The 25,081-nt window shown below is 41.6% G+C and overlaps 1 protein-coding gene across 1 annotated transcript in view; it reads right to left on the bottom strand.

The window, feature by feature from the left end:
- ADGRB2 (adhesion G protein-coupled receptor B2) overlaps positions 1–25,081 on the bottom strand; it is a 396,525-nt gene that overhangs the window by 87,598 nt on the left and 283,846 nt on the right. The window contains exons 7-9 of the mRNA XM_058195850.1: positions 10,938–11,102; positions 9,491–9,592; positions 3,429–3,535 (exon numbers count right to left, since the gene is read on the bottom strand). Coding sequence (XP_058051833.1) covers positions 3,429–3,535; positions 9,491–9,592; positions 10,938–11,102 — 374 coding nt within the window. The remainder of the gene's footprint in view (positions 1–3,428; positions 3,536–9,490; positions 9,593–10,937; positions 11,103–25,081) is intronic.

Below are 25,081 nucleotides of genomic sequence, written 5' to 3'. Positions count from 1 at the left end.
GAGCACAGCTTCCCTGCTCAGACAGATTAAAACAAGCCTCAATTTTCCCCTTGTGAGAATTTAGTGAGAAATCAACACACATAGGATTATATTGCTCAGCCAATAATAATCTGATGAAATAATTCCTAACACTGTTTCTTTCATCTTTATTGCCAGAATATTTGTAGGTATTCTTATTTTCTATCATAGCATGAAGGAGAGCCAGTAAAATGTAGGGAGAGGTACTGAAGCTCCCTACCCCCCACCCCAATTCCTGGGTGACTTTGAACAAGCGTCTCTCTTCAGCCCAGCCTCCCACATTGGGTTGTTTTTGGTGGAGGGATATGGAAGGAGGAAGTAGTACTAAATACACCACTTCAATTCTGAATGAAAGGGCAAATTATAAATCTAATAAAAATCCATTTTAACACCAGCTACCAGTTACTAGATTTTATGTGAGGATTTGAAAGAGGGAGACAAACCTGATCCTTTACATGTTTTTTAAGTTTGGTGTGTGTGTGTGTGTGTGTGTGTGTGTGTGTGTGTGTGTGTGTGTTGGGGGTGAAGGTGCGAATGAGAGACAAAGCATCAATATGGGATTTTGAGGAAAATGACTGGAAGTGATAATTCTCCCTGCTCTGGGAGTTCTGATCTTGAACATCTATGGAAGAGTCAACTTGTACCTGGAATTAGAAAGTATTTTTTTCTCCCTCCTGGGATCCAGATTTTGGTACTACCTTGGGAGGAGGTTTATAACTGTCCCCCACCCCATCTCTTCTTCACTGAAGAGTTAGTTTTGCAAAAAGTGTACTGAAAGTAAGCATGTCTATTTGTGTGTCAAGAAAGGAGTTAAACTAGGAAGATGGCAGAGACAAAACAGCAGCCAAGAAGACAGCAGAAAAACCTCCAACCCAACATCAGGCACCTTAGCAGTCTTCAACAGTCTTCAGGCAGCAAGAAAAGTCTTTCCCAATATTTGAGGGGCTGTCACAGAGAAGAGGGACTTGACTTATCAAAGCACCAGAGGGCAGGATGAGAAGTAACAGATGGAAGATCTCTCTCACTGAAGAGAGATCCAATCTAGAACTAAGGAGAAATTCCCTGAGAATGAGAACAATTAAACAGAGTAATGGCTTGCCCCCAGAAGTTGTGGGTGCTCCAACTCTGGATATTTTCAAGAAGAGACTGGAAAGCCATTTCTCCAGAATGATACAGGGTTTCCTGTTTCAGCAGGGAAGTGGGCTAGAAGAACTCCAAGGTCCCTTCTAACTCTATTATTTGGCATTCTGTCAAGTTTCAGAGCTGCAAGACTATGGAGAGGCAGAACCAAGTGATGTGGGAGGAAGACAGTCCAACTACTGTCTGGGAACCCACAAAAGCCTGAACACTCAATCAAGGCCACTGCATGCAGCAGTCCAGGTCTAAGAACTACTTGTGGAAGAATATAGTCCAGAGTTGCAGGAGGGAAGAGCTCTTTCCCAGAGAGCAAAGTCAAAGAAATTTGGAATCTCTGGAATGCAGAAAGAGAGAAAAGGAGGACTCTCCCAGCAGTTCACAAGGTACAATTTAATAAATTATGCAGATAATTGCTTTGGTCCTGCACAATTTCTTTCTATAGGCAAAATACTCAAAGGTAATTGTCCATCCTGGTTCCTTGGACCTGACACAGCTCCAAAAACAGAAGACTATGAGTGATTGGGTAAGGAAGAGAAAAAGGCTATCCTATAAGGAGGGAAAAGAGGTTTCATGTGCAAATGGACTGAGACCGGCTACAAGAGCTGAAGGTCTATGGGGAAAAGAAAACATTTAAAGAGCAAAGAAATAGTTAAGATAACGAAACATACAGCTACAAGCATGGGAATAGGAACATTGAAACAGAACACAGAGACAGAGATTTGGAGATTAAATATGAATAGAAATAGCTGTAAAATGATAGCAGTGGGAAAGCAGAACAGCCTCTCTTCCTCCCCCATCCCTCAGCTCTGAGTGGTTTTACAGCTCCAGGATTTGATGGTTTTCTCTTGCTGCCTGAAGACTGCAGATAGTCCTTCACTTATGGACGATCATTTAGAGGATTTGATGTTCTGGCATCTGCCCCCTCCCCCCCAGCAGTCAAGAGACTGAAGTGTACGTTGTTTTTGCCAGAAACCAGCATGCACTTCTTCTTTCCAGCAAAAGCCACCCAATGGATTCATTTAACAACCCTGGTGTTTGCTTAATGACCATGGTATTCACAATGATCATGACTTTTGCTTAGCATCCATGATGTTTGTATTACAACCATCACAAAAAGAGTCATAAAATCAGGCATAATAATTTGGTGACCCATTTTATGACCATAGCAATTTATGTTTGGAATTGTGGGTTCAGTTGTGGTCATAAGTCAAAGATGTCACTTGTGTGGCTAAGGGAGGTTCTTGCCTTTGAGTTGGAGTTTCTCTTTAGAATAGAATAACAGAGTTAAAAGGGACCTTGGAGGTCTTCTAGTCCAACCCCCTGCTCAGGCAGGAAACCCTATACCACTATACCAGACAAACCCTATACTAGACAAATGGTTGTCCAATCTCTTCTTACAAACTTCCAGTGTTGGAGCATTCACAACTTCTGGAGGTGAGTTGTTCCATTGATTAATTGTTTGAACAGTCAGGAAATTTCTCCTTACCTAGTTCTAAGTTGCTTCTCTCCTTGATTAGTTTCCACCCATTGCTTCTTGTTCTACCCTCAGGTGCTTTGGAGAATACTTTGACTCCCTCTTCTTTGTAGCAGCCCCTTAGAGATTGGAACATTGCTATCATGTCACCCCTAGTCCTTCTTTTCATTAAACTAGACATACCCAAGTCCAGCAACCATTCTTTATATGTTTTAGCCTCCAATCCCCTAATCATTTTTGTTACTTTTCTCTGCACTCTTTCTAGAGTCTCAACATCTCTTTTACATTGTTATGACCAAAACTGGATGTAGTGTGCAAGTGTGGCCTTACCAAGGTATTATAAAATGATATTAACACTTCATGTGATCTTGATTCTATCCCTCTGTTTATGCAGCCTAAAACTGTGCTGGCTTTTTTGGTAGTTGCAGCACATTGCAGCACACTTTCCAGAGACTCTGCTGCCTTCCTGGCTTAATTTCTTTTTGACATATGCACCTAAACCAGTTTTCAATTCTCTTTTAATATAGTAAAAAAAACCTCTCCAAGCTAGGAGTGTGGCTGTTTTAACCTTCATTTCTAGGTAGCCCCAAAACCCTGGATCACAGGAGGGAAAAAATCCTTGCTCATTCCTGGTTGCAAGTTCATATCTTGACTCAGTTCACATCGGATGTTGACACTAGTGCAAAGAGAAGAACAGCTGGATATTACATATTTTATGTATCTTGCCCACAGTTCTGTTCCTGGTACAGAAGAGGGGATTTCTATGTACCACAGTTGCCTTGCCAAAATTTGCACTTACTGAAAGATGTAAATATCGGTACTCATGGGAAATGCAGCGTGCGAAGCTGGGCAGACTCCAGTAAGCCACACCATGGGAGTTGAGCAGGCACTGTCGGCTGGCAGATCCTAGAAAAAGAAGCAAGTCACTGGTTATGCTCATCACTCAAAAGGCCAGTACATCCAGCCCCATCAAATTCACTCACTTATTGCTCAGTGGTTAGGTTGGAGAGTGATGGGTTTGAAGTGACCCTAATGGGTTGTCACCTGTCCTGTAATCCAGATGTCAAGGAATTAAGAAACTCTGACTCCCATTAGGGAGATGAGAGTTCAGAAGTGTCAAGACAATGGCCACAACTGCATATGGAACCCACCATCTTGACTTCTTCTTAACCTCTGAGGACATCCTTGACCCTGGCAGATATTTGGTGGGCATTTAATAAGAAGGGCTTAGCAACAGATCCTCAATTCCTCAGTTTTAAACTGGGCACATTCTTTTGCTTTTACAGCAGATAGATTTAGCATGCCTTTCTCTGCCTGAATTGCCTTCTTAAAGCATTTTCAGGTGCAAATAGCAAAAGAAAGAAAGAAAGAAAGAAAGAAAGAAAGAAAGAAAGAAGGAAGGAAGGAAGGAAGGAAGGAAGGAAGGAAGGAAGGAAGGAAGGAAGGAAGGAAGGAAAAAGAAAATACAGTATTGCATTACATTGTCAACCCAAAGCTCTTGGAAGTGAATAGGATCTATGGAAGAAATGCCTATGGCAGTGATGGCTAATCTTTTTGCCATCACGTGCCAAAAGTGGTGGGGGGTGTCAAATGAGCGTGCCCACACCCATAATTCAATACCCCCTTGCCCCCATGCATGTGCTTGTGACGCCTCCATGGTCCCCTGCACATGACACCCCCCCCCGAAGTTTCCAGACTTCTGGTAGGCCTGTTTTTTGCCCTCCCCAAGCTCCAGAAGCTTTCTTGGAGCCTGGAGAGGGTGAAAAACAGCCTTCCACCCCCCCACCACCCGAGGCCCTCCGGAGGCCAAAAATGCCCTCCCAGAGCCTCTGTGCAAGCCCTGACATCCGAAACAGGCCGCATGAAGACCCTGGGAGGAGATGGGCGATGTGGGTGGGGCCAGCCAAAAAGTAGCTGGCCGGTGCACGCATGCGCGCTGAAGCTAAAGTAGGGCAACGACTTGCACACCCAAAGATATGGCTCCATGTGTCACCTGTGGCACGGGTGCCATAGGTTCACCATCACGGACCTATGGGAAGATCTAAACTCTTTGAACCTGGCAATCCAACATATTGTGTTTTATTTCAAATGCTTTTCAACTTCAAGTATAGAATCAGCAATGATCGAAGTAAAAATCCAACCCAATAATTTTTGATTCTCCCAGCTTCCATGCTAATACTGCTGTTGCCTTTCTAAATAATTGTCCCCATTCTGACACATCACTGAAGGAAAGAAACAAAAATATCTTTCCAATTTGCTTTCTTAAAAATGTTTATTATTTATTATGTTTATAGCTCTGGAGAGTGTGAGAGTTTGAAAATGGGCAGATTGTGACCTTAGCAGTATTTTAAGTGGAAGGAAAGTCAGATGGGGAAGTCGAGAGACAAGGATCCCAGTACAATCTCATTATATATAAGTCCTCAACTTATTGAGCCCACAATTTCTGTTGCTAAGTGAGACATTTGTTAAACGAGTTTTGCCCCATTTTACGATCTTTCTTGCCACAGTTGTTACATGAATCATTGCAGTTATTAAGTTAGTAAGACAGATGTTAACTGAATCTGGCTTCCCCATTGATGGGCCTCTGTGGCTCAGACTGCTAAGACAGTCTGTTATTAACACAGCTGCTTGCAATTACTGCAGGTTCAAGCCCCACCAGGCCCAAGGTTGACTCAGCCTTCCATCCTTTATAAGGTAGGTAAAATGAGGACCCAGATTGTTGGGGGCAATAAGTTGACTTTGTATATAATATACAAATGGATGAAGACTATTGCTTGACATAGTGTAAGCCGCCCTGAGTCTTCGGAGAAGGGCGGGATATAAATGCAAATAAAAAAAAAAAACTTTGCTTGTCAGAATGTTGCAAAGGGTGATCACATGACCCGAGACCAGTGGTGGGATTCAGCCAGTTTGCACCACTTCAGGAGAACCGGTTGTTAACTTCCTGAGCAATTTGGCAAACAGGTTGTTGGAAGAAATCATTAGGGCAGAGAACCGGTTGTTAAATTACTTGAATCCCACCACTACCTGAGACACTACAACCATCATAAATACAAGTCAAGTGTCAAGTGTCTGAATATTGATCACATGATCATGGGGATATTGCAACAGTCATAAGTGTGAAAAATGGTCATAAGAAGGGGTGAAATGCTACCGGTTCGCTCTGGTTCGGGTGAACCAGTAGTGATAAAAACTACTTGTTCAGGCGAACCGGTAGTAAAAAATGCTTCAAAAATTTTTTTTAAAAAAAGGTTCTGACGATCACAGCTGTGCCGTGCGATCATCGGAACTTTTTTTAAAAACTTTTTTAAAGCATTTTTTTGCTACCTATTCACCCGAACCAGTAGTATAAAAGGTTATGACGATTGCGTGGCACAGCTGTGATTGTCAGAATCTTTTTTTTTTACTTTTTTAAAGCATTTTTTTTACTACCGGTTCGGGCGAATAAGTAGTAAAAAATGCTTTAAAAAGTAAAAAAAAAAAAAAAGTTGGCCATGCCCACTCAGTCACATGACACTCCTCCACCAAGCCACGCCCACAGAACTGGTAGAAAAAAAAATTGCATTTCACCACTGGTCCTAAGTTACATTTTTCAGCGGCGTTCTAACTTCAGACAGTCATGAACTGTTGTAAGATGAACTATTTGTATTTCATGTCACATTTATTTTTATTTTATTTATTAAATTTATTGGCTGCCTTACCATAGGGCAGAGTGAGGTTCCTTATTTGTAGTACTGTCCCCAAACATTTTATTGCACCCTGGTTTTTTTTTCTCTTAGAAGATAGAAACCAAGCTATTCCTTTTTAGCTGAAGCATGGACCTTTCTATTTCTTTAGTTAACAAATTTATACAGTTTTCCATCTATAGAAGGAACTCCGGGCAGCAAATTACATAAAACATAACCAAACTATGTTTGCTCTGATTCATTAGAAAATGGGTCATGGCCCCTAAAAATTTCAATAGGAACTTATCACACAAAACCACAGTTAAATCAGAATTCTATCAACATTCCCAGCACAATGCTTAGAGGAACAGCTTCTGAAAGCTTAATAGGATTGTGGCCATCAGGGGCTGTTCTACAAGACAGTTAATGTAATAGAGAAGGTACACCTCTTGGGGACCATCAATAGCATTGCCTGCAGATGTGGTGTTGTGGAATCTCCAGATAAAGGGGGAGATTCCACAACAACAGGGGGAGAAAGGCTGGTTAACTTATAGTCACTCCATGGGAGGAAGTGAGAGAGGCCAGACTCCTGAAGTCTTTATCTGCCTGTTCCCAAGAGAATCTCACCGTTAGTCTGGTGATGTTCTTATAAAGAGGAGAACAACTTTGACCGGCTCATGTAGTCAGGCTGGTTCCTTGCACCTGACAGGGGTGCCTGGCAGAAACCATCAGGGACGGGTGATCCCACAAGTAATCTAGCCCCATTCCATGCAAGGTGACAAGTAGCATCTTGAATGACACCCAGGTCAGCACTGTTCTCATAAAGAATTAGGATAATATTGAAGAATTTTGCTTCTTTCAATTTTACTAAAATATGACGCCTTTCATCTTGGATCAAAGCAATCATGTTTGAAAAATGGACTTTAAAGAAGGCTTGCAAATAGTATAGCTTTCTCCAAATTCAGATTCAGAAATTTGAAAGTAATTGCTTTTTCCTCCAAGGAGATGCACATTATGGGAAATAAATTCTTTTTTAATTCAGTAAATTTTGGTGATGGGTGGAAGGCAAGGCATGTTCCATAACACTAGAGTGAAGAATCTCCATTGTGGGTTATTGAATAGAATAGAATAGAATTTTTTATTGGCCAAGTGTGATTGGACACACAAGGAATTTGTCTTGGTGCATATGCTCTCAGTGTACATAAAAGAAAAGATACGTTCATCAAGGTACAACATTTACAACACAATTGATGATCAATATATCAATATAAATCATAAGGATTGCCAGCAAAAAGTTATAGTCATACAGTCATAAGTGGAAAGAGATTGGTGATGGGAACTATGAAACGATTAATAGTAGTGCAGATTCAGTAAATAGTCTGACAGTGTTGAGGGAATTATTTGTTTAGCAGAGTGATGGCCTTGGGGAAAAAACTGTTCTTGTGTCTAGTTGTTCTGGTGTGCAGTGCTCTATAGCGTCATTTTGAGGGTAGGAGTTGAAACAGTTTATGTCCAGGATGTGAGGGATCTGCAAATATTTTCATGGCCCTCTTCTTGATTCGTGCAGTATACAGGTCCTCAATGGAAGGCAGGTTGGTAGCAATTATTTTTTCTGCAGTTCTAATTATCCTCTGAAGTCTGTGTCTTTCTTGTTGGGTTGCAGAACCGAACCAGACAGTTATAGAGGTGCAAATGACAGACTCAATAATTCCTCTGTAGAATTGGATCAGCAGCTCCTTGGGCAGTTTGAGCTTACTGAGTTGGCGCAGAAAGAACATTCTTTGTTGTCCTTTTTTAATGATGTTTTTGATGTTAGCTGTCCATTTGAGATCTTGCGATATGATAGAACCCAGAAATTTGAAGGTTTCTACTGTTGATACTGTGTTGTCAAGTATTGTGAGAGGTGGAAGTATGGAAGGGTTTCTCCTAAAGTCTACCACCATTTCTACGGTTTTGAGTGTGTTCAGTTCCAGATTGTTTTGGTTGCACCACAAGGCTAGTCGTTCGACCTCTCGTCTATATGCGGATTCGTCATTGTCTCGAATGAGACCAATCACTGTTGTGTCATCTGCGAACTTCAGTAGCTTAACAGATGGATCATTGGAGATGCAGTCATTGGTATACAGAGAGAAGAGAAGTGGGGAGAGCACACAGCCTTGGGGGGCCCCTGTGCTAATTGTACAGGTATTTGATGTGATCTTGCTTAGCTTATTGTAAACCAAAGGTCAGAAGCAAAATTTGGAAATTCCTTTCAGAAGAAAGAACAACACTGACTTACAATAAATTGAAGGAGGATTGACCAGGGTTGTGTTATAAGCTAACCAGTTGGTGCTGACAACCAACTTCTGTCTTCTTTTTACTGGTATTGCCACTGTTCAACATCTAGAATTGCTTCCTAGTTGAAAAGCAAACTTTATCAGAGATTCCTTCCATCCCCCACCATCTAGTCAGAGCTGAAGAACCTTCTTGGAAGAGAAACGAAATGTCTTCAAAGAAAAAACAAGATAGTCCAGTTGCTTCCTGAAAAAGCACCTCTGGGATATATCAGAGATTGCAACTTCAAGTAAAAAACGTTCGAGGCTTTGTTTTAAAATAAAGAGTGGTACTACATCCAACTTGGGGTTTTATTTATGCATGGAATCTGCATTTCAATTGTATAATTCATCTAAATCCAAACAAATTTTTATTAAGATGGATTTGAATTTACTACAATGTGCAATTTTATTCAATTTATATTATGTTGACTGTGGTCTTTGCTAGTCATTTTTAGTGTAGGTTTAAGAGGGGTTTTTAGTCTCTAAATATGATTTATATGATATATTTAATTATTCATAATGTTAATGATATTTAAGACCTCCCTGACATTTTAAAGTCCCCTGTTCATTTATCTGAATTATATTATTTTATTTTTTTCATATTTCCTCTTGCATATGTAATGTTCTTTGAGTATTCACAAAGGAAAAAAAATGGGGTTGCATTGTAACTCCCATCTAACCCAGTCACCTTGACCATGATCTGGAGTCCATAAGGTGGTTGTCATTCAAGTCAACTAAGATGGCCTTCTATTTTCAGAGTGAAATCTAGAAAAGGTGTCTCATTCATAAATCCACCTCTCCTTTCAAATTGTCGTCTGTTGTGTTTTAGGCTCCAATTTGGAGAACCTACATTGTCAATCTCTACCCAAGTATCTACCTACCTGTAGCATTAGATGGACATTTGTTGTAGACTGTTTCTCCAGCTGCAGCTTTCTTCCAAGTCATCAGGGCAATTGACTCATCCCTGCACATCTCATGGAATGCTGGAAGGAGAGAAAAGGGAACCAATAGGGCAGCAGAACAAATACTCCCACCTAGCAAAGTTAGCCCAAAGATAAGATGATGGGGAAAAGAACGACATAGCAGATGTAATGGTCTATCACCAAATTAAGTTACACGCAGATGAATTACCTCATTTTTTTCCTACCAATTCTCACATCTAATTTAAAATGTGCCTTTAAATTTATTTCAAAGGCAAGAGATTTAGGACAGTGGCCCCCAATATTTTGGGCACCGGGGACTGGTTCTGTGGAGAGAGGTTTTTCCACAGACTGGAGAGAGCATGGTTTCATGTGCTGCAGATGGGGCTTCAGTTGTTTGTGCAGCCCAGTTTCTGGCATGCTGCGGACCAGTGCTGGTCCATAGACTGGCGGTTGGGGACCCCTGATTTAAAATATATCCCCAAGGATGAAACTGTGTAATAATACCTGGGAAAGATCTTGGGAGACAGGAGGAAGAGTTGCAGACTAAACAATGGTCAGATAATAAAACAGAATAAAAGTGGATGGGGAAAATGTCTCAGAAAGGACCCTCCCTAGTTTCTTGGACTGTAAAAGCAAAGTGGGGGAGATGCATTTTCAGACTTGCAAGATAATGTTGATGTAACCTTACAACAAAGATAAAGCTAATCCATCTGGGTCTGCCTCTTAACTGAAGTACCTCACAAGATTGACAACCTGTGTCAGTTTGCCCCTGTGAGATGACAAAATGGCCACAGACACTAATGAATGCCCAGTCATGCATATTGTAAGAGGAAAGCTATGTTAGCATAAGATGGGGAGGGGGGAAAATAGGTATCTGGTAGACTCTGTTCAGATTTGAATAAAATTTAAGGTAAAATAGGTGCTACCGTTCAGTCCTTCATTGAATGGTTTCAATAGCAATAGCAATAGACTTATATACAGCTTCACAGTGCTTTGCAGCCCTCTCTAAGCAGTTTATAGAGTCAGCCTCTTGCCCCCAACAATCTGGGTCCTCCTTTTACCGACCTCGGAAGGATAGAAGGCTGAGTCAACCTTAAGCCTGGTGAGATTCGAACTGCCAACTGCTAGCAGCCAGTGATCAGCAGAAGTAGCCTGCAGTACTGAACTCTAACCACTGTACCACCACCGCTCTCAATCCCGCACAATTTGAAATTTCTTCTCCTCATACACTTTAAGATGTATGGACTTCAACTCCCAGAATTCCCCAGCCAGCATGTCTCACATCTTCAATTTGCCAAGGTTGAGAAAACTGAATTAAAACCAGTAGAAAACCATGTGAGAGAACTTTTCTGCCCATCCTTTTTAAGGAGGGCTGCCATATGCTAAATGCTATAATGCCAAATACCTGGGCATTTTTTCTCGTTGCAGGTCTTCACTTCTTCCCCGCTGCCCTCACAGGGGTAGTCTTGTGCTCCCATCCCCTGGCACATTCGGAAACGTTTCTGCCAGCCAGTGTCACAAGTCTTAGAGCACATATTCCATTCACTCCATGGGCCCCATTTGCTTGCAGCTGCAGACAAGCAAGTAGAAGGTGGAAAGGATTAGAGGCTTCTGAACTCCATGGCACACACTCTCTGCTCTCTTTTCTTATTCATCCATATTAATATGTATTTATTTATTTATTTTATTTATTTATTTATCATGTGGCATCTACAGACATCATGTAATCACTGATATAAAACACTAACAAAACTCATCCATACAAACACAAATATAAGTTTAAGTAGAGCATCAGCAAGTATGTATATATAAAATATGTAGACAGTACAAGATACGACATTTAAATTAAGGTAAAACCATGGGGGGAAAATCACCATTCTACAGCACCGTGGAGTTGCAATCGGATAGATGTTATCATTCAATATCTAAAGAAGTTAATCCTCTAACTGCTTTGGTGTAGCTGTGATGAAATCATCCCAGATGCCTTAAAATTTCCTGAGGAGACATTCTCAATCCATATGTGTTATTGTTTGTTCTGGTATACCACAGTCACGTTGCGGGTTCTTGGCCATTCCCAATTTAAACAGCTTTGCCTTGGTTCTGACATGGCCTGTCCTGATGCTATTCAGGTGGCTCCATATTTTTTCAGGGCATCGGCATTTCTGGAAGTTGTTGTTGTTTTTATCTCCATGTTCTGATTGATTACAGTTATTAAAAATCACCCATTTTAATTGCCATTCCTCATCTAGATCATAAGATTGTGATAAGTTACCCTAAATTGGTTTCTTAGACTTAAACTTTGTGTGAGATAGAGATTATTCACACATGTCCTTGCATAATCTCCTAATCTGCTTTCCTCTTAGCTGGAGGACCAGATAGAAGGGCTCTGAAGATGGAAGGACACCTTTTGGATCAGACGGTTGCAACGGGGCTGGCTGATAATTGCTTTAATTAAATATTCCACAGATGATTAAACCCATTTATCAATAATTCAGATCTCATTTAAACTAAACTGGTCTCTCTTCTCACCCAGGGTTGTGATCACAAGGGGTAACTTAACAAATGGAATTCATTTTCCATCTCTCAGGAGGTACTCTCTTTTCAAGAATGCATCTTTATCAGATCCAGAGAATCTTGAGATACAGGGCAATTGCCAAAAAAAAAAAAGCAACAGTAAGAAACAGTACGATCACCCATGATTTTTGGCTATTTGTCAAGACAAGGGTTGGGCATGGGTCTCTCACATAGGCAATACTATATTCTTCCCAAATTTCTGATGGTAGTAGACCTCCTTTTAGTCTCAGATTTTATTTTGGAAGCATACATCTCTCCCCATGTCCTGGTACAGGAAGAGTGTACGAAAATCAATCTTTTTTGGAGGAATGTAATCCATGGCCAGAGTTTCTCTAGGTGACAGCACTGGAAGTGTACAGCCTCTGAAGAAAGGTCATAGGTTTTCTTCACTGGGTGTCACCCATTTGAGATTGGCCAGGTCAAGAAACAAGATACTACAGACTTGCTACTCTATTATTGTAACCTCTCTATGTAGACAGCCATGGATTAACCTTTAATCAGAATAAAAATGTGGGTAGGACACCAAGGGATTGGAGGGGAGGGGGAACCACTACTTCCTCTTAACTAATAGAAGCTCATCAGAGAGAGATCCAACCTAGAAATCAATTGACAGTGAGAACAATTAATCAATGGAATAGCTTGCCTCCCAGAATTGTGGATGCTCCATCACTGAAGGTTTTATTTGGACAACCAGGATGGTATAAGGATTCCTGGCTTGGACAAGGGGTTGGACTAGAAGACCTCCAAGGTCCCTAAGATCCTATGAACTATCCTGTCATTAATGCTTTCACTGCCATACTCAACTTTATTTTTCATTATTGAATGAGTTTTAATGTCTTGTCAGTTATATCGTGGAAGGGATGACAGGAACCAATGTTGGGCTGGTCTTAAAAAGTAAAGGTTCCCCTCGCACATACGTGCTAGTCGTTCCTGACTCTAGGGGGCAGTGCTCATCTCCATTTCAAAGCTGAAGAGCCAGCACTGTCCGAAGACGTCTCCATGGTCATGTGGCTCAATGCCAAAGGCGCACAGAACGCTGTTACCTTCCCACCAAAGGTGGTCCCTATTTTTTCTACTTGCATTTTTATGTGCTTTCGAAACTGCTAGGTTGGCAGAAGCTGGGACAAGGAACGGGAGCTCACCCCATTACATGGCAGCACTAGGGATTCGAACCGCTGAGCTGCCAACCTTTCAATCGACAAGCTCAACGTCCTAGCCCCTGACCCAGGCTGGCCTTAGGCAATAGATATAAACAAACATGCAAAAGAGGCAATCAAAAAGCTAAAAAGGAAACAAAAAGACCAAAATACAATCAGCAATCACCACCCTACTAAATAAAGATTAGTGCCAAGATTAACATTGGAACAACAATCAAGCAGCAGCAATCAAGGAACTACCAATTTAGACAAGCTAACATTGAACATATCTATCAAGGAACTACCAAGACCACTTTTGCCAACACTGACAGGGCAAGTCACTTGTAAAACAAGTCGCTAGAAGGGAGTGGCAACCACCACTCGCTTCTAGCACTGATGATGCTACCTGACTGAAACATCTGCAAGAAAACAACCAAACTTAGAGCACAAAGGACCCTGCATCAATTGGCCTTAATCTGACCCTGGTTATAGGGTAGGATAATGGAATTATGGAAGCCTTTCTCTGATCCATTTTGTACTACACAAAATCAAGGCCAGGCTATTTTGAATTTCTTTCACTCATCTGTGAAGTCACTTCTTTAAGTCCCTCTCTGTTATTTCTTTCATGCCTTCAGGATCAACTCCAAACTCCTTTATTCCAGGAATAACTGGATGATCTAAGCAATTAGTTTTTGTGGAAGTTGACTGCTGTCTCTTTGCCTACTCATAAGGCAATACAGCAAGCAACTAGTTCAGTTATCTTTTTGCATCAGGAACAATCCAAAGGACATCTAATACAAAAATAAAATGGTTCCAAGGGAGAATGCTTAGAAGCAGCTCAGTTTAATGCTGAGTTTAATGTTTAAACTCAGTTTAATGCTGAGAATCATTCAGATACACAAGAGGAAACATATTTCATGGGGATATACTTTGTGCACAAAGGAGCCTTTGTTAATTAAATTTATTATGACACACCACTATATTTTTCTTGGCAAAAATTGCAAAGGACCGCTCCACTCTTCCCTTACCTGATCTCTTAACATTTTGCTCAACTGAAATATTACAGTTCCAGCCAGGAAATTATATATTTTAATGCTCCCAATAAGCGTTCAACAAAAGTCATCATGCAAAGAATGATAGCACATCGGGGAGAAAGCTCGTGCTTTTCTGTCTTCTTTTTGGAGTGCTAGCGTTAAAAATGCAGGGGTCTTGCCATGACATCATCTCATTCATGTTCCTACTGCTATAAAGGTCTAGGAGAGGAAGGGGCAGCTTACTCAGTATGGGAGCTACAAGTTGCTTTTGTAATGACAAAGATCTTATGCTGCATAAGTTACCAAAGGGGGGGGGTGTCTCTTTTTTATGTGGCTTGAATTTTTAAAGTGGTTGAGTGTATTAACCCTCTGCAAATATGCAAGCACTCATTTCAGCCCTTAATTAGACCACTCAAAATGCAAAATCTTTGGAATTTTGGCAGTAGCATGGCTGAGAATGGATGTTGGGGTTGGGAACAGTCTATGGTTAGCATCAGGGTCTTCAGCAGCTGCATAATTTTTTTTCCCAAGCAGGATTTCCTGGGGAGTATTTAGCAAGATTTATTGAGATGAACTGGATGGAGTTACAAGAATTCCAGCAACTGAACCGTTTCCAGTGGTGGGATTCAACCAGTTCGCACCCCTTTGGGAGAACCGGTTGTTAACTTTCTGAACAGATTGGCAAACTGGTTGTTGGAAGAAATCATTAGGGCAGAGAACTGGTTGTTAAATTACTTGAATTCCACCACTGACCGTTTCCCATTTAGAATCAATCTATCTCCAGGTAAGTTGTAAAGACTCTTTGATTTTCTTTCAGTCTCTTGATGATTCAGAAATAATAGAATCCAACTGGAGTTGGAAGGAACTTTGGAGGTCTTCTAGCCAACCCTCTGCTTAAGCAGGAAATCCTATAACACTCCAGACAAATGGCTGTCCAATCTCTTCTTAAAATCTCCAGTGTTGGAGCACCCATAATTTCCAGAGGCACGTTGTTCCAATGATTAATTGCTCTCATTGTCAGGAAATTTCTCTTTGTAGGAAGGTGGATCTCTTCACTGATAATTTGGAATTTGGCTGGTTTCATAACAGGCATAGCAGTCTGGAAACCAGCTATTAGAGTTTAGACCTAATCTAGGAAATATCCTACCATTTGATTTTGCTTAAGATATAAGAAGAAATCCTGATTCCTTTAGAATGTGAGCTTCTTGGTTCCTGGAAATAGTTTTGTTCTCCTAAGTGGTCCTTGGAAAATTCCTGTTGCCAAATCTCCTGCTTCACAAAACTTTTAACCATCTGCAAAGTTCTCCCATAGGGAAACCTGTCAATCTGTCATCCTCATCATTGTCTCTTGGGCTCAGCATCATAAATAGCCACAACTCTGATGCAGCAACTTATCATTTTCAGTCTGGTGCCCTGAGGCATGTGAACCTTGGATCTCCTTCTTGGGCATTAAAAGGTAAAGAAAAGAATTTCCCTTGTCAGTCATGCCCGACTCTAGGGGGCAGTGCCCATCCTAGTCGAGTGAGCCAGCATTGTCTGAAGATGCTTTTGTGGTCATGTGGCCAGCATGACTATATGCCAAAGGTGCACAAAAAGTTGTTAGCTTCACACCAAAGTGGTACTTATTTATCTACTTGCATTTACATATTTTTGAAACTGCTAGGGTGGCAGAAGCTTAGGCAACAACAGGAACTCACTCCATCATGTGGTACTTAAGTCTCTAACTACCAGCCTTCTAGTTGACAAATCCAGTGTCTTACCCACTTGGCCACTATGCCCCCTGTCCTTGGCATTACAATTACATATAAGCCATAATAAGCGACAGATGGTTTTAAGAAGGCTACCTACAGGAAACCTTAATAGTCCTCTATAGAACAATGGATTCAGGCATTGGTGGAGACAGTTTCTGCTTGATGCACTGGATAAAAACTGGATTCTCACCTGCATCTTGGCTATGTGTCTAGCTCAACTTATAAAGCAGTTCACAATCAAAGCTCTTAGATTCTCACTGTCTCTTTAGATGGATTTCTTGCAAGGAAAAAGGACTTTGGTTACTGAATCTTGGTAAATGGATATATTGTATGTCAGTAGTGCTACCGGTTTGCTCGTCGCATGATGTTTCTGTGTATGCACAGAAGCATCCGGCACGGATGGGTGGAGCCTCCCGCCACCGCCACCATACTGGTTCACCCATCCAGGTAGAACCAGTAGCAACCCACCTCTGCTGTACATACTTTAGCTCTCATTTACTATTGAGCATATTAAGATAAAATTTCCTTCTACCTTTGATTCTTTTTCTAAGAGTTTCTTGACTGGAAGGATGAGGAGGTTACTATCTATTTAGAAGATACAAAAGGTATATCCATCTTTTCTTCTTCTGCAATATCTGAAAATATCCCTTCCTTTTCCCAGGCTAATTCCATATAAGCTCCTTTTGATAAGATATTCTACTTCTTAACTTTTGGCTTGTAGAGAATCTTTCTATTAGTGTTCTGTAATTATGATAACCCTTTCATGGATCACTGCCTTGTCGTGGCAAAGGGGCTTGCATAGCTCACTGAAGCTATGAGCTATGCTGTGCAGGGCCACCAAAGACGGACAAAACGTAGCAGAGAATTCTGACAAAACGTGATCCACTGGAGAAGGAAATGGCAAGCCACTCCGGTATTTTTGCCATGAAAGCCCCATGGACAGTACCAAAAGGCAAAAAGATATGACACTGGAAGATGAAGCCCTCAGGTCAGAAGGTGTCCATTATGCTACTGGGGAAGAGCAGAGGGCTAGTACTAATAGCGCCAGAACAAGTAAAGCAATTGGGCCAAAGCCGAAAGGATGCTCAGCTGTGGATGTATCTGGTGGTGAAAGGAAAGTCCAATGCTGTAAAGATCTATACTCCATAGGAACCTGGAATGTAAGATCCATGAATCAAGGTAAGCTGGACGTGGTCAAACAAGAGATGACAAAACTGAACATCAACATTTTAGAAATCAGCAAACTAAAATGGACAGGAATAGGTGAATTTAATTCAGATGACCATCAGGTATACTATTGCAGGCAAGAATCCTTCAGAAGAAATGGAGTAGCCTTCATAGTCAATAAAATAATAGGAAAAGCAGTACTGGGATACAATCCCCAAAATGACAGAATGATTTCAGTTTGAATCCAAGGCAAACCGTTCAACATCACAGTAGTCCAAGTCTATGCCCCAACCACTGGTGCTGAAGAGGCTGATGTTGACCAGTTCTATGAAGACCTACAATACCTTCTAGACTTAACACCAAAAAATGATGTCCTTATCATCATGGGGGATTGGAATGCTAAAGTAGGAAGTCAAAAGATAACTGGAATAAGAGGCAAGTTTAGTCTTGGAGTAAAAAACGAGGCAGGGCACAGGCTGATAGACTTTTGTCAAGAGAATACAATGGTCATAGCAAACACTCTTTTTCAACAACCCAAGAGATGACTCTACACATGGACATCACCAGACGGTCAACACAGAAATCAACTTGACTATGTGCTCTGCAGCCAAAGATGGAGAAACTCTATACAGTCAGTAAAAACAAGACCAGGAGCTGACTGTAGCTCAGATCATGAGCTTCTCGTTGAAAAATGTAGGCTTAAATTGAAAAAAGTAGGGTTCACTAGGCCATTCAGTATGAAATAAATCATATTCCTGATGAATATACAGTAGAGGTGATAAATAGATTTAAGGAATTAGATCTGATAGACAGAGTGCCTGAAGAACATTGTACAAGAGGTAGCAACTAAAACCATCCCAAAGAAAAAGAAAGGCAAGAAAGCAAAATGGCTGTCTGAGGAAGCTTTGCAAATAGCTGAGGAAAGAAGGGAAGCGAAAGGCAAGGGAGAAAGAGAAAGATACACCCAACTAAATGCAGAATTCCAGAGAATAACTAGAAGAGATAAGAATGCCTTCTTAAATGAACAGTGCAAAGAAATAGAAGAAAACAATAGAATAGGGAGGATCAGAGATCTCTTCAAAAAAATTGGAGATATGAAAAGAACATTTCATGCAAAGATGGGCATGATAAAGGACCAAAATGGCAGGGACCTAATAGAGGCAGAAGAAATTAAGAAGAGGTGGCAAAATTACACAGAAGAACTATACATGGAGCTTAATGTCCCTGATAACCACAGTGGGGTGGCTACTGACCTCGAGCCAGACATCCTGGAATGTGAAGTCAAATGGGCCTTAGGAAGTCTGAGCAACTACAATGCTATTGGAGGTGACAGTGTTCCAGCTGAGATATTCAAAATCTTAAAAGACAATGCAGTAAAAGTGCTACACTCAATATGCCAGCAAATTTGGAAAATTCAACAGTGGCCACAGGATTGGAAATGGCCAGTTTACATTCCAATTCCAAAGAAGGACAATGCCAAAGAATGCTCAAACTACCGCACCATTGTACTCATTTCACATGCTAGCAAAGTTATGCTCAAAATACTACAAGCTAGGCTCCAGCAGTATGTAGACCAAGAACTACCAGAAGTACAGAAAGGATTCCGAAGAGGCAGAAGAATTAGAGATCGAATTGTCAATGTATGCTGGATCATGGGGAAAGTAGAAAAACATCTACTTCTACTTCATTGACTATGCTAAAGCCTTTGATTGTGTGGATCACAACAAATTGTGGCAAGTTCTCAAAGGAATGGAAGTACCAGACCATTTTTTTTGTACAAATTTTTATTGATTTTTTAGTTTCCCCCCCCCCTCCACACATACACAATTCATGAACAGGGTATTGGCCATATCATATCTTATACAATTCAATATATTCAGACATATTTTACTCAGTTACAGTTTTTACCAAAATATTCTTTTTTCATAGTTTTTTATTCATTTCCTAATATTTCCTTAATATTTCCTTAAGGTGGCTCAGGGGCTAGGACGTTGAGCTTGTCGATTGAAAGGTCGGCAGCTCAGCGGTTAGAATCCCTAAAGCTGCCGTGTAACGGGGTGAGCTCCCGTTACTTGTCCCAGCTTCTGCCAACCAGCAGTTTCGAAAGCATGTAAAAATGCAAGTAGAAAAAATAGGGACCACCTTGGTGGAAAGGTAACAGCGTTCCGTGTGTCTTTGGCATTGAGTCATGCCGGCCACATGACCACGGAGACGTCTTCGGACAGCGCTGGCTCTTCGGCTTTGAAACGGAGATGAGCACTGCCCCCTAGAGTCGGCAACGACTAGCACATATGTGCGAGGAGAACCTTTACCTTTACCTTTAATATTTCCTTGCTCATTTTATTAAATCACATCTTCTTTCATCTTCAAGTTCTAATTTCTCCATTTTTATTCATATTCATTCCCTTTCATTCTTTTTTTTAACTATTTCAATTTTTATCCTTGTAATAATATATTCAGGGTTGTCTTTCTTCCATTTCCTTTTCACAGCAATCCTTTCTTCTCTTTCCCTCCCTCCTTTCTTCATACCTCCTTTCTTCTCTCCTCTCCTAATCCTTCTCTACTTCCGGTTCCTTCCTCCTCCGCCGCCCTACTTTCTCCCTATCTGACCTTCTCTCCTACTCTTATTTCCCCTACCTTACCTCCTCTCCTCTTCCCTTTCTTCTTTCTCTCTCCCTCCTTCTCCTTTTCCATCTCTCTCCTTCTTCTTATCTCTCTCCATTGCTGTATTTATTTTCAATATTTCTAGTGCCCAGACAACCCCGATTTTGTCACTTATTATACAATTTTTTCAAACCTCCTCTCCTATATTTTAAACATTAACATTGTCTTCATCTTATTCCATTTATATCATACTGTCAATTAATAAAACTTTCCACCTCTTATTTTCTTAACATTTCTGTTCACAATTCAATACTTATTATTTTCTTCCAATAGTGTACATCATTTACTAACATTTCAATTTTATTCCCTTTTACATCTTAATTTCAATAATTTTCATTTATAAACCATGCTATCTTTCATATTTCATCTGCTGGATTTTTCATTCTTTTATATGTTTAGAATTTATTTCTTTACCATCAACTTTAATTTTCTTCTTTGTTTCTGCAAATGTCCAACTCAAATATACTTTTAGTCTGTTCCAATTGAAGTCTTTGTCAATTCTACTCCCTTTTTTACAATCTCATGACAGCTGTATAAACAACGCCTCCTCCTGACTTTCCCACGTTGATCTAAATGATGTGATACTTTCTTTCCTCCAGCAGGTATTTCTCTCCAATTCACAAATGCTTCAGCAACAAAATGTCACTTGTTAATCCACAAAATTAGTTACTTCTTGTCTTAATCCTTTTGTTAGCAACCAATGTTTTCCTTCAAATTTCTGTCCCTTTTAGTATTTTAATTTCTTCCAAAGCTAGTTTTAAATTCAGACGGAAAGTTCCTTTTTGGGGCTTTAATTACAAAGTTCAGCTTTTCTTTTAATTTTCTTCTATTTGTATTTCCACATGCCAATTAGCTGCTAGTTTCAAATTGAAGACTTCTTTTAAGCTTTGATAAGTTTTCTTCTCACCTATGAGTTGGCAAAGCACTCCTCCAGTAAGAATACTCCATTCAATCACCGCTTCTGCTCAGATCTCTTTGTGTGGCCACTCCAGCTTGTGACAGCTCTAATGACTGTCTTCCCGTGCTGCTGAGTCGAAGGCTAATGTCGGCGCTCCAGGGAATTTGCCGCTTCCCTGTTCATGCCAATCCGTGCCTCCCTTCTCCGCTGTCTCTCCAAGACAACTATGGTCCATAAAGGACCCCCAAATGGCTGGGAGATCGACGTTTCCTCCGGAACCCCGGGGAACCGCCGTCCTGCAGCGACGCTGGCTACGCCCCTCTTTTCAGTACCAGACCATCTTATTTGTCTCTTGAGAAACCTATATGCGGGAAGAAGTTACAGTGAGAACTGGACAGTGATTGGTTCAAAATTGAGAAAGGAGTTCGGCAAGGCTGTATACTGTCGCCCTGCGACAGTATACATATATAAATATAACAGACAGTATAAACAGACAGTATAAATATATAAATATATTTAACTTATATGCAGAGCACATCATGATAAAGTTGGGGCTAAATGAATCATAAATTTGAATTAAGATTACTGGGAGAAATATCAATCACCTCAAATATACAGATGATACCATTCTAATGGCAGAAAGTGAAGAGGAACTAAAGAGCCTTCTGATGCGGGCGAAGGAGGAGAGTGCAAAAGTTGGCTTGAAACTCAACATTAAGAAAACTAAGATCATGGGATCCGGCCCTCTCAATTCCTGGCAAATAGATGAGGAAGAAATGGAGGTAGTAACAGATTTTATTTTCCTGGTCTCCAAGATTACCACACATGGGGACTAAAGCCAAGAAAGCTATGGCAAAGTTAGACAGCATACTAAAAAGCAGAGACATCATCCTGCCAACAAAAGTATGTATAGTCAAGGCTGTGGTTTTCCCAGTTGCAATGTATGGTTGTGAAAGTTGGACCATAAGAAAAGGCTGAGCACCAAAGAATTGAGGCCTTTGAACTCTGGTGCTGGAGAAGATTCCTGTGAGTCCCTTGGACTGCAAGGCAATCAAACCACTCAATCCTAGAGGAGATCAACCCTGACTGCTCTTTAGAAGGCCAGGTGCTGAAGACAAAACTCAAATACTTTGGCCACCTAATGAGAAGGAAGGACTCCCTGGAGAAGAGCCTAATGCTGAGAAAGATTGAGGTCGAAATAAGAAGGGGATGGCAGAGAATGAGGTGGCTGGATGGAGTCACTGAAACAGTTGACTTCAGTTTAAATTGTCTCCAGGGGATGGTAGCGGACAGGAAGGCCTGGAGGAAAGTTGTCCATGGGGTCACCATGGGTCGGACATGACTTCGCAACTAACAACAACAACCAATTATGATAAACTTTCTGCAGAGCAACTCCATACCCAGCCAAACTCAAAACTTTAGAGACCTGGATTCTAGTCTTATTTCAGAGGCAGACCCTTCAGGACCTGAGAAAGGAACAAGGTGACCACCCAGTTACTGGAAACAGGAAGAGAAAATGATTTACCTTGCAGGTTAAGAAGAGCCCACATAAACAATCAAAATAATCTCAAAAAGGATTAACAATAGTAGTCAGACACCAGCCAAGCTTCAGAGAGAAAGAACTAAGGCAGTATTTATCAACCTCTGCCACTTGTGTTGGCTGGGAAATTCTGGGAATTGAAGTCCATAAATGTTAAAGCAGCGAAGGTTGAGAAATACTGATCTAACGGATACTAAGTAAAATACTGTGACCACCTCCAGACCCAGCTCTCACTCTTCGGTAAAAACTGGAAAATGAAACTTGACTCTGAGGGAAGATGGGGAGAAAGTAGGCAGAAGCAGCCCAAGGGCATCTGTCACTACTGTCTGATGGCTGTCATCTTCAAACCTGCTGCATTAGAAGCTCTGATTTTACAAAGAACAGCTGTTGCTCCAAACCGATTGGCAGAAGACAGGGGGATGTTAACCATGACTTGCCAAACCTGTAGCCCAGGATTTGGATTCTCGGCTAGCTCAGCCACAGTTGTGTCAGATGCTGTGAGAAGAAACAAGCCAACTTGGTTTTCTTTTCCAACAGTGACTTCGTTTATTGGGTCTGCTACAAACCGGGTCTCAGTAATAGTGAGGTTTCTCTGTACAAAGTCAGTGTTGAGAGCTTCTACCTCTCAGCCCCTTTTTAAACATCCTGTGCTGCTCATGCCCCGCCCCATGGCTGAACTGCTCAGTTGATTGGACGCACAGCCGCTCTGTCCCTCCTCATCTGGCAGCCTCAGCTGCCACGTCATCTGCCAAATCCCGGAACTAAAGCAACTCTTCGTGATGCCCAGCCTTCATCTCCCTCTATCCCGGCCGCCACTGTGATGATCCCCTCCCCATGCTTCCCAAACGCAGATCCCTGCACCCCTCGAACAAGTCCTCGATAATCTATCCTTTTGGATCTTTGATTAGGGGCTGCTCCCATGATCCAGACCCCTGTTGCATCATGTGCTTGACAGGGATAGCATCAACCCAATATTCTGGGGCACAATTTATAATTGGGTTCTTAAAAGCTAAGAGTTGTACAGTTTGGCCAAGGAAAGGAGTCACGATTATCTTCTTCCCATTTGCTACCATCTAGGTCAGCAGGCATTCTCCAGGTATTCCTGATGCAGCAAGGAAGACTTTGGGTCCCACATCATGGCTACTCCTTAGCAGGCGGCTTCCAAGGATCAAAGCATGACTGGGTTTCAGTCCTCATGAAAACATTTCATGGCAGAGTTGAAATCTGTCCCACTGGGCAGCTGTTCTGCCTTCAGATGTGGCATTCAGCAAAGCTTGCTTCTGCTTAATTCATTACAGATAGTCCTTGACTTGTAACACTTCATTTAATGACCATTTGAAGTTACAACAGTCCTGAAAAAAGTGATTTATGACCATTTTCCACACTTAAAACCATTGCAGCATCCCCATGGACATATGATCAAAATTTAGAGTAGAAGCTTGGAACTGACTCATATTTATAATGAATGCACTGTCCTGGGATCCTGGGATCACCTGTTGTGACCTTCTGAAAAGCAAAGTCAATGGGGAAGCCATATTAACTTAACAACTGCAGTGAATCACTTAACAAGAAAGTTCAAAAAATGGGGCAAAACTCATTTAACACCTGCCTCACTTAGCAACAGAATTTTTGGGCTCAACTGAGGTCATAGGTTGATCTCAAATAATATGTAAAAGGTAAAGATTTCCCTGTCAGTCATGTCCAACTGTAGGTCATGATGCTCATCTCCATTTCTTGGCCGAGGGTGTTCCGTCCTCCCTCGCCTCCGTCCGAGCGATGGCTTAATTAGCCGGCACTATCAGCCCTGGCAGCAAAAGAGCGAGCGTCTGCCAAGTGGCTCGTTATCTCCCTCGACGCCAATAAGTCAAACAGTACTTCAGCTCTTAGTTCAGCAGTTAATTTGCCTGCTATGAAGAGGCACAGCAGCTCTGGCTGCCTTTATATCCTGTGGGGTGTGACTCCATGACTCAGCACTTCCTAGGCTTGCCCCACCTCTGCTTCTGTTGTTCCCTCCTCTCCTGCCTACAAAACCTAGGGTCCAACCAGGCATGATTGCCATCAGCTGGGTCTGAAGGCGTGGCCTGGGGGAGGGGGAAGAGTCAGGGGACGGAGGCCTCGTTATCTCTTCCACGTGGCCTGCTTTTGGCTCCTGGAGCTGAGCCAGCGAAGCCGGTGCTCCTGAGGTAAGTCCTGACGGCCCTTCCTCCTCACTTTCCAAGTCACTTTCCGGCAGGAGGCCCGGCTCCAAGTCACTTTCTGGCAGGAGGCCTGGCTCGGGGGGCGCAGACACAACAGAGGGAGCCAGTGCTCACCAAAGACAATTTCCGTGGTGATGTGGCCAGCATGAATGGAACACTGTTACCTTCTCACCAAAGTGGTACCTATTCATCTTACTCACATTTTCATGCTTTCAAACTGCTAGGTGGGCAGGAGCTGGAGCAAGGAATGGGAGCTCACACATTGCATGGAGCTCAGGTCTTGAATCCAGACTGTCAGCTTTCCAACTGACAAGCTCAACATCTTTAAATGCTGAGCCATCATGCCCCTTGAATAATATATATACCTGTATATATAAAATATGCCTGTCTATTAGCAACAGTTGGACTTTGATAGTGCTGAGAGGTTTAGGGGCTAATGGAGGGTGCAAAGTATCTTGAATTGGAAACATCTTAGATTGAGCATGAAAGTTATTTTGAGCGCATAGGTAAGACTTTCAAAAAAAATTTAAAAAGATTTTCTCTCAAGTTCAAAATGGGCAACGCCACTTAGGAACCAGTTCTATTTC

Source organism: Ahaetulla prasina, chromosome 10 (assembly GCF_028640845.1).
Source record: "Ahaetulla prasina isolate Xishuangbanna chromosome 10, ASM2864084v1, whole genome shotgun sequence".
Classification (NCBI taxonomy): domain Eukaryota; kingdom Metazoa; phylum Chordata; class Lepidosauria; order Squamata; family Colubridae; genus Ahaetulla; species Ahaetulla prasina.
Note: the sequence above shows the minus strand (reverse complement) of the source record. Positions and strands in the feature narration are given on the sequence as shown.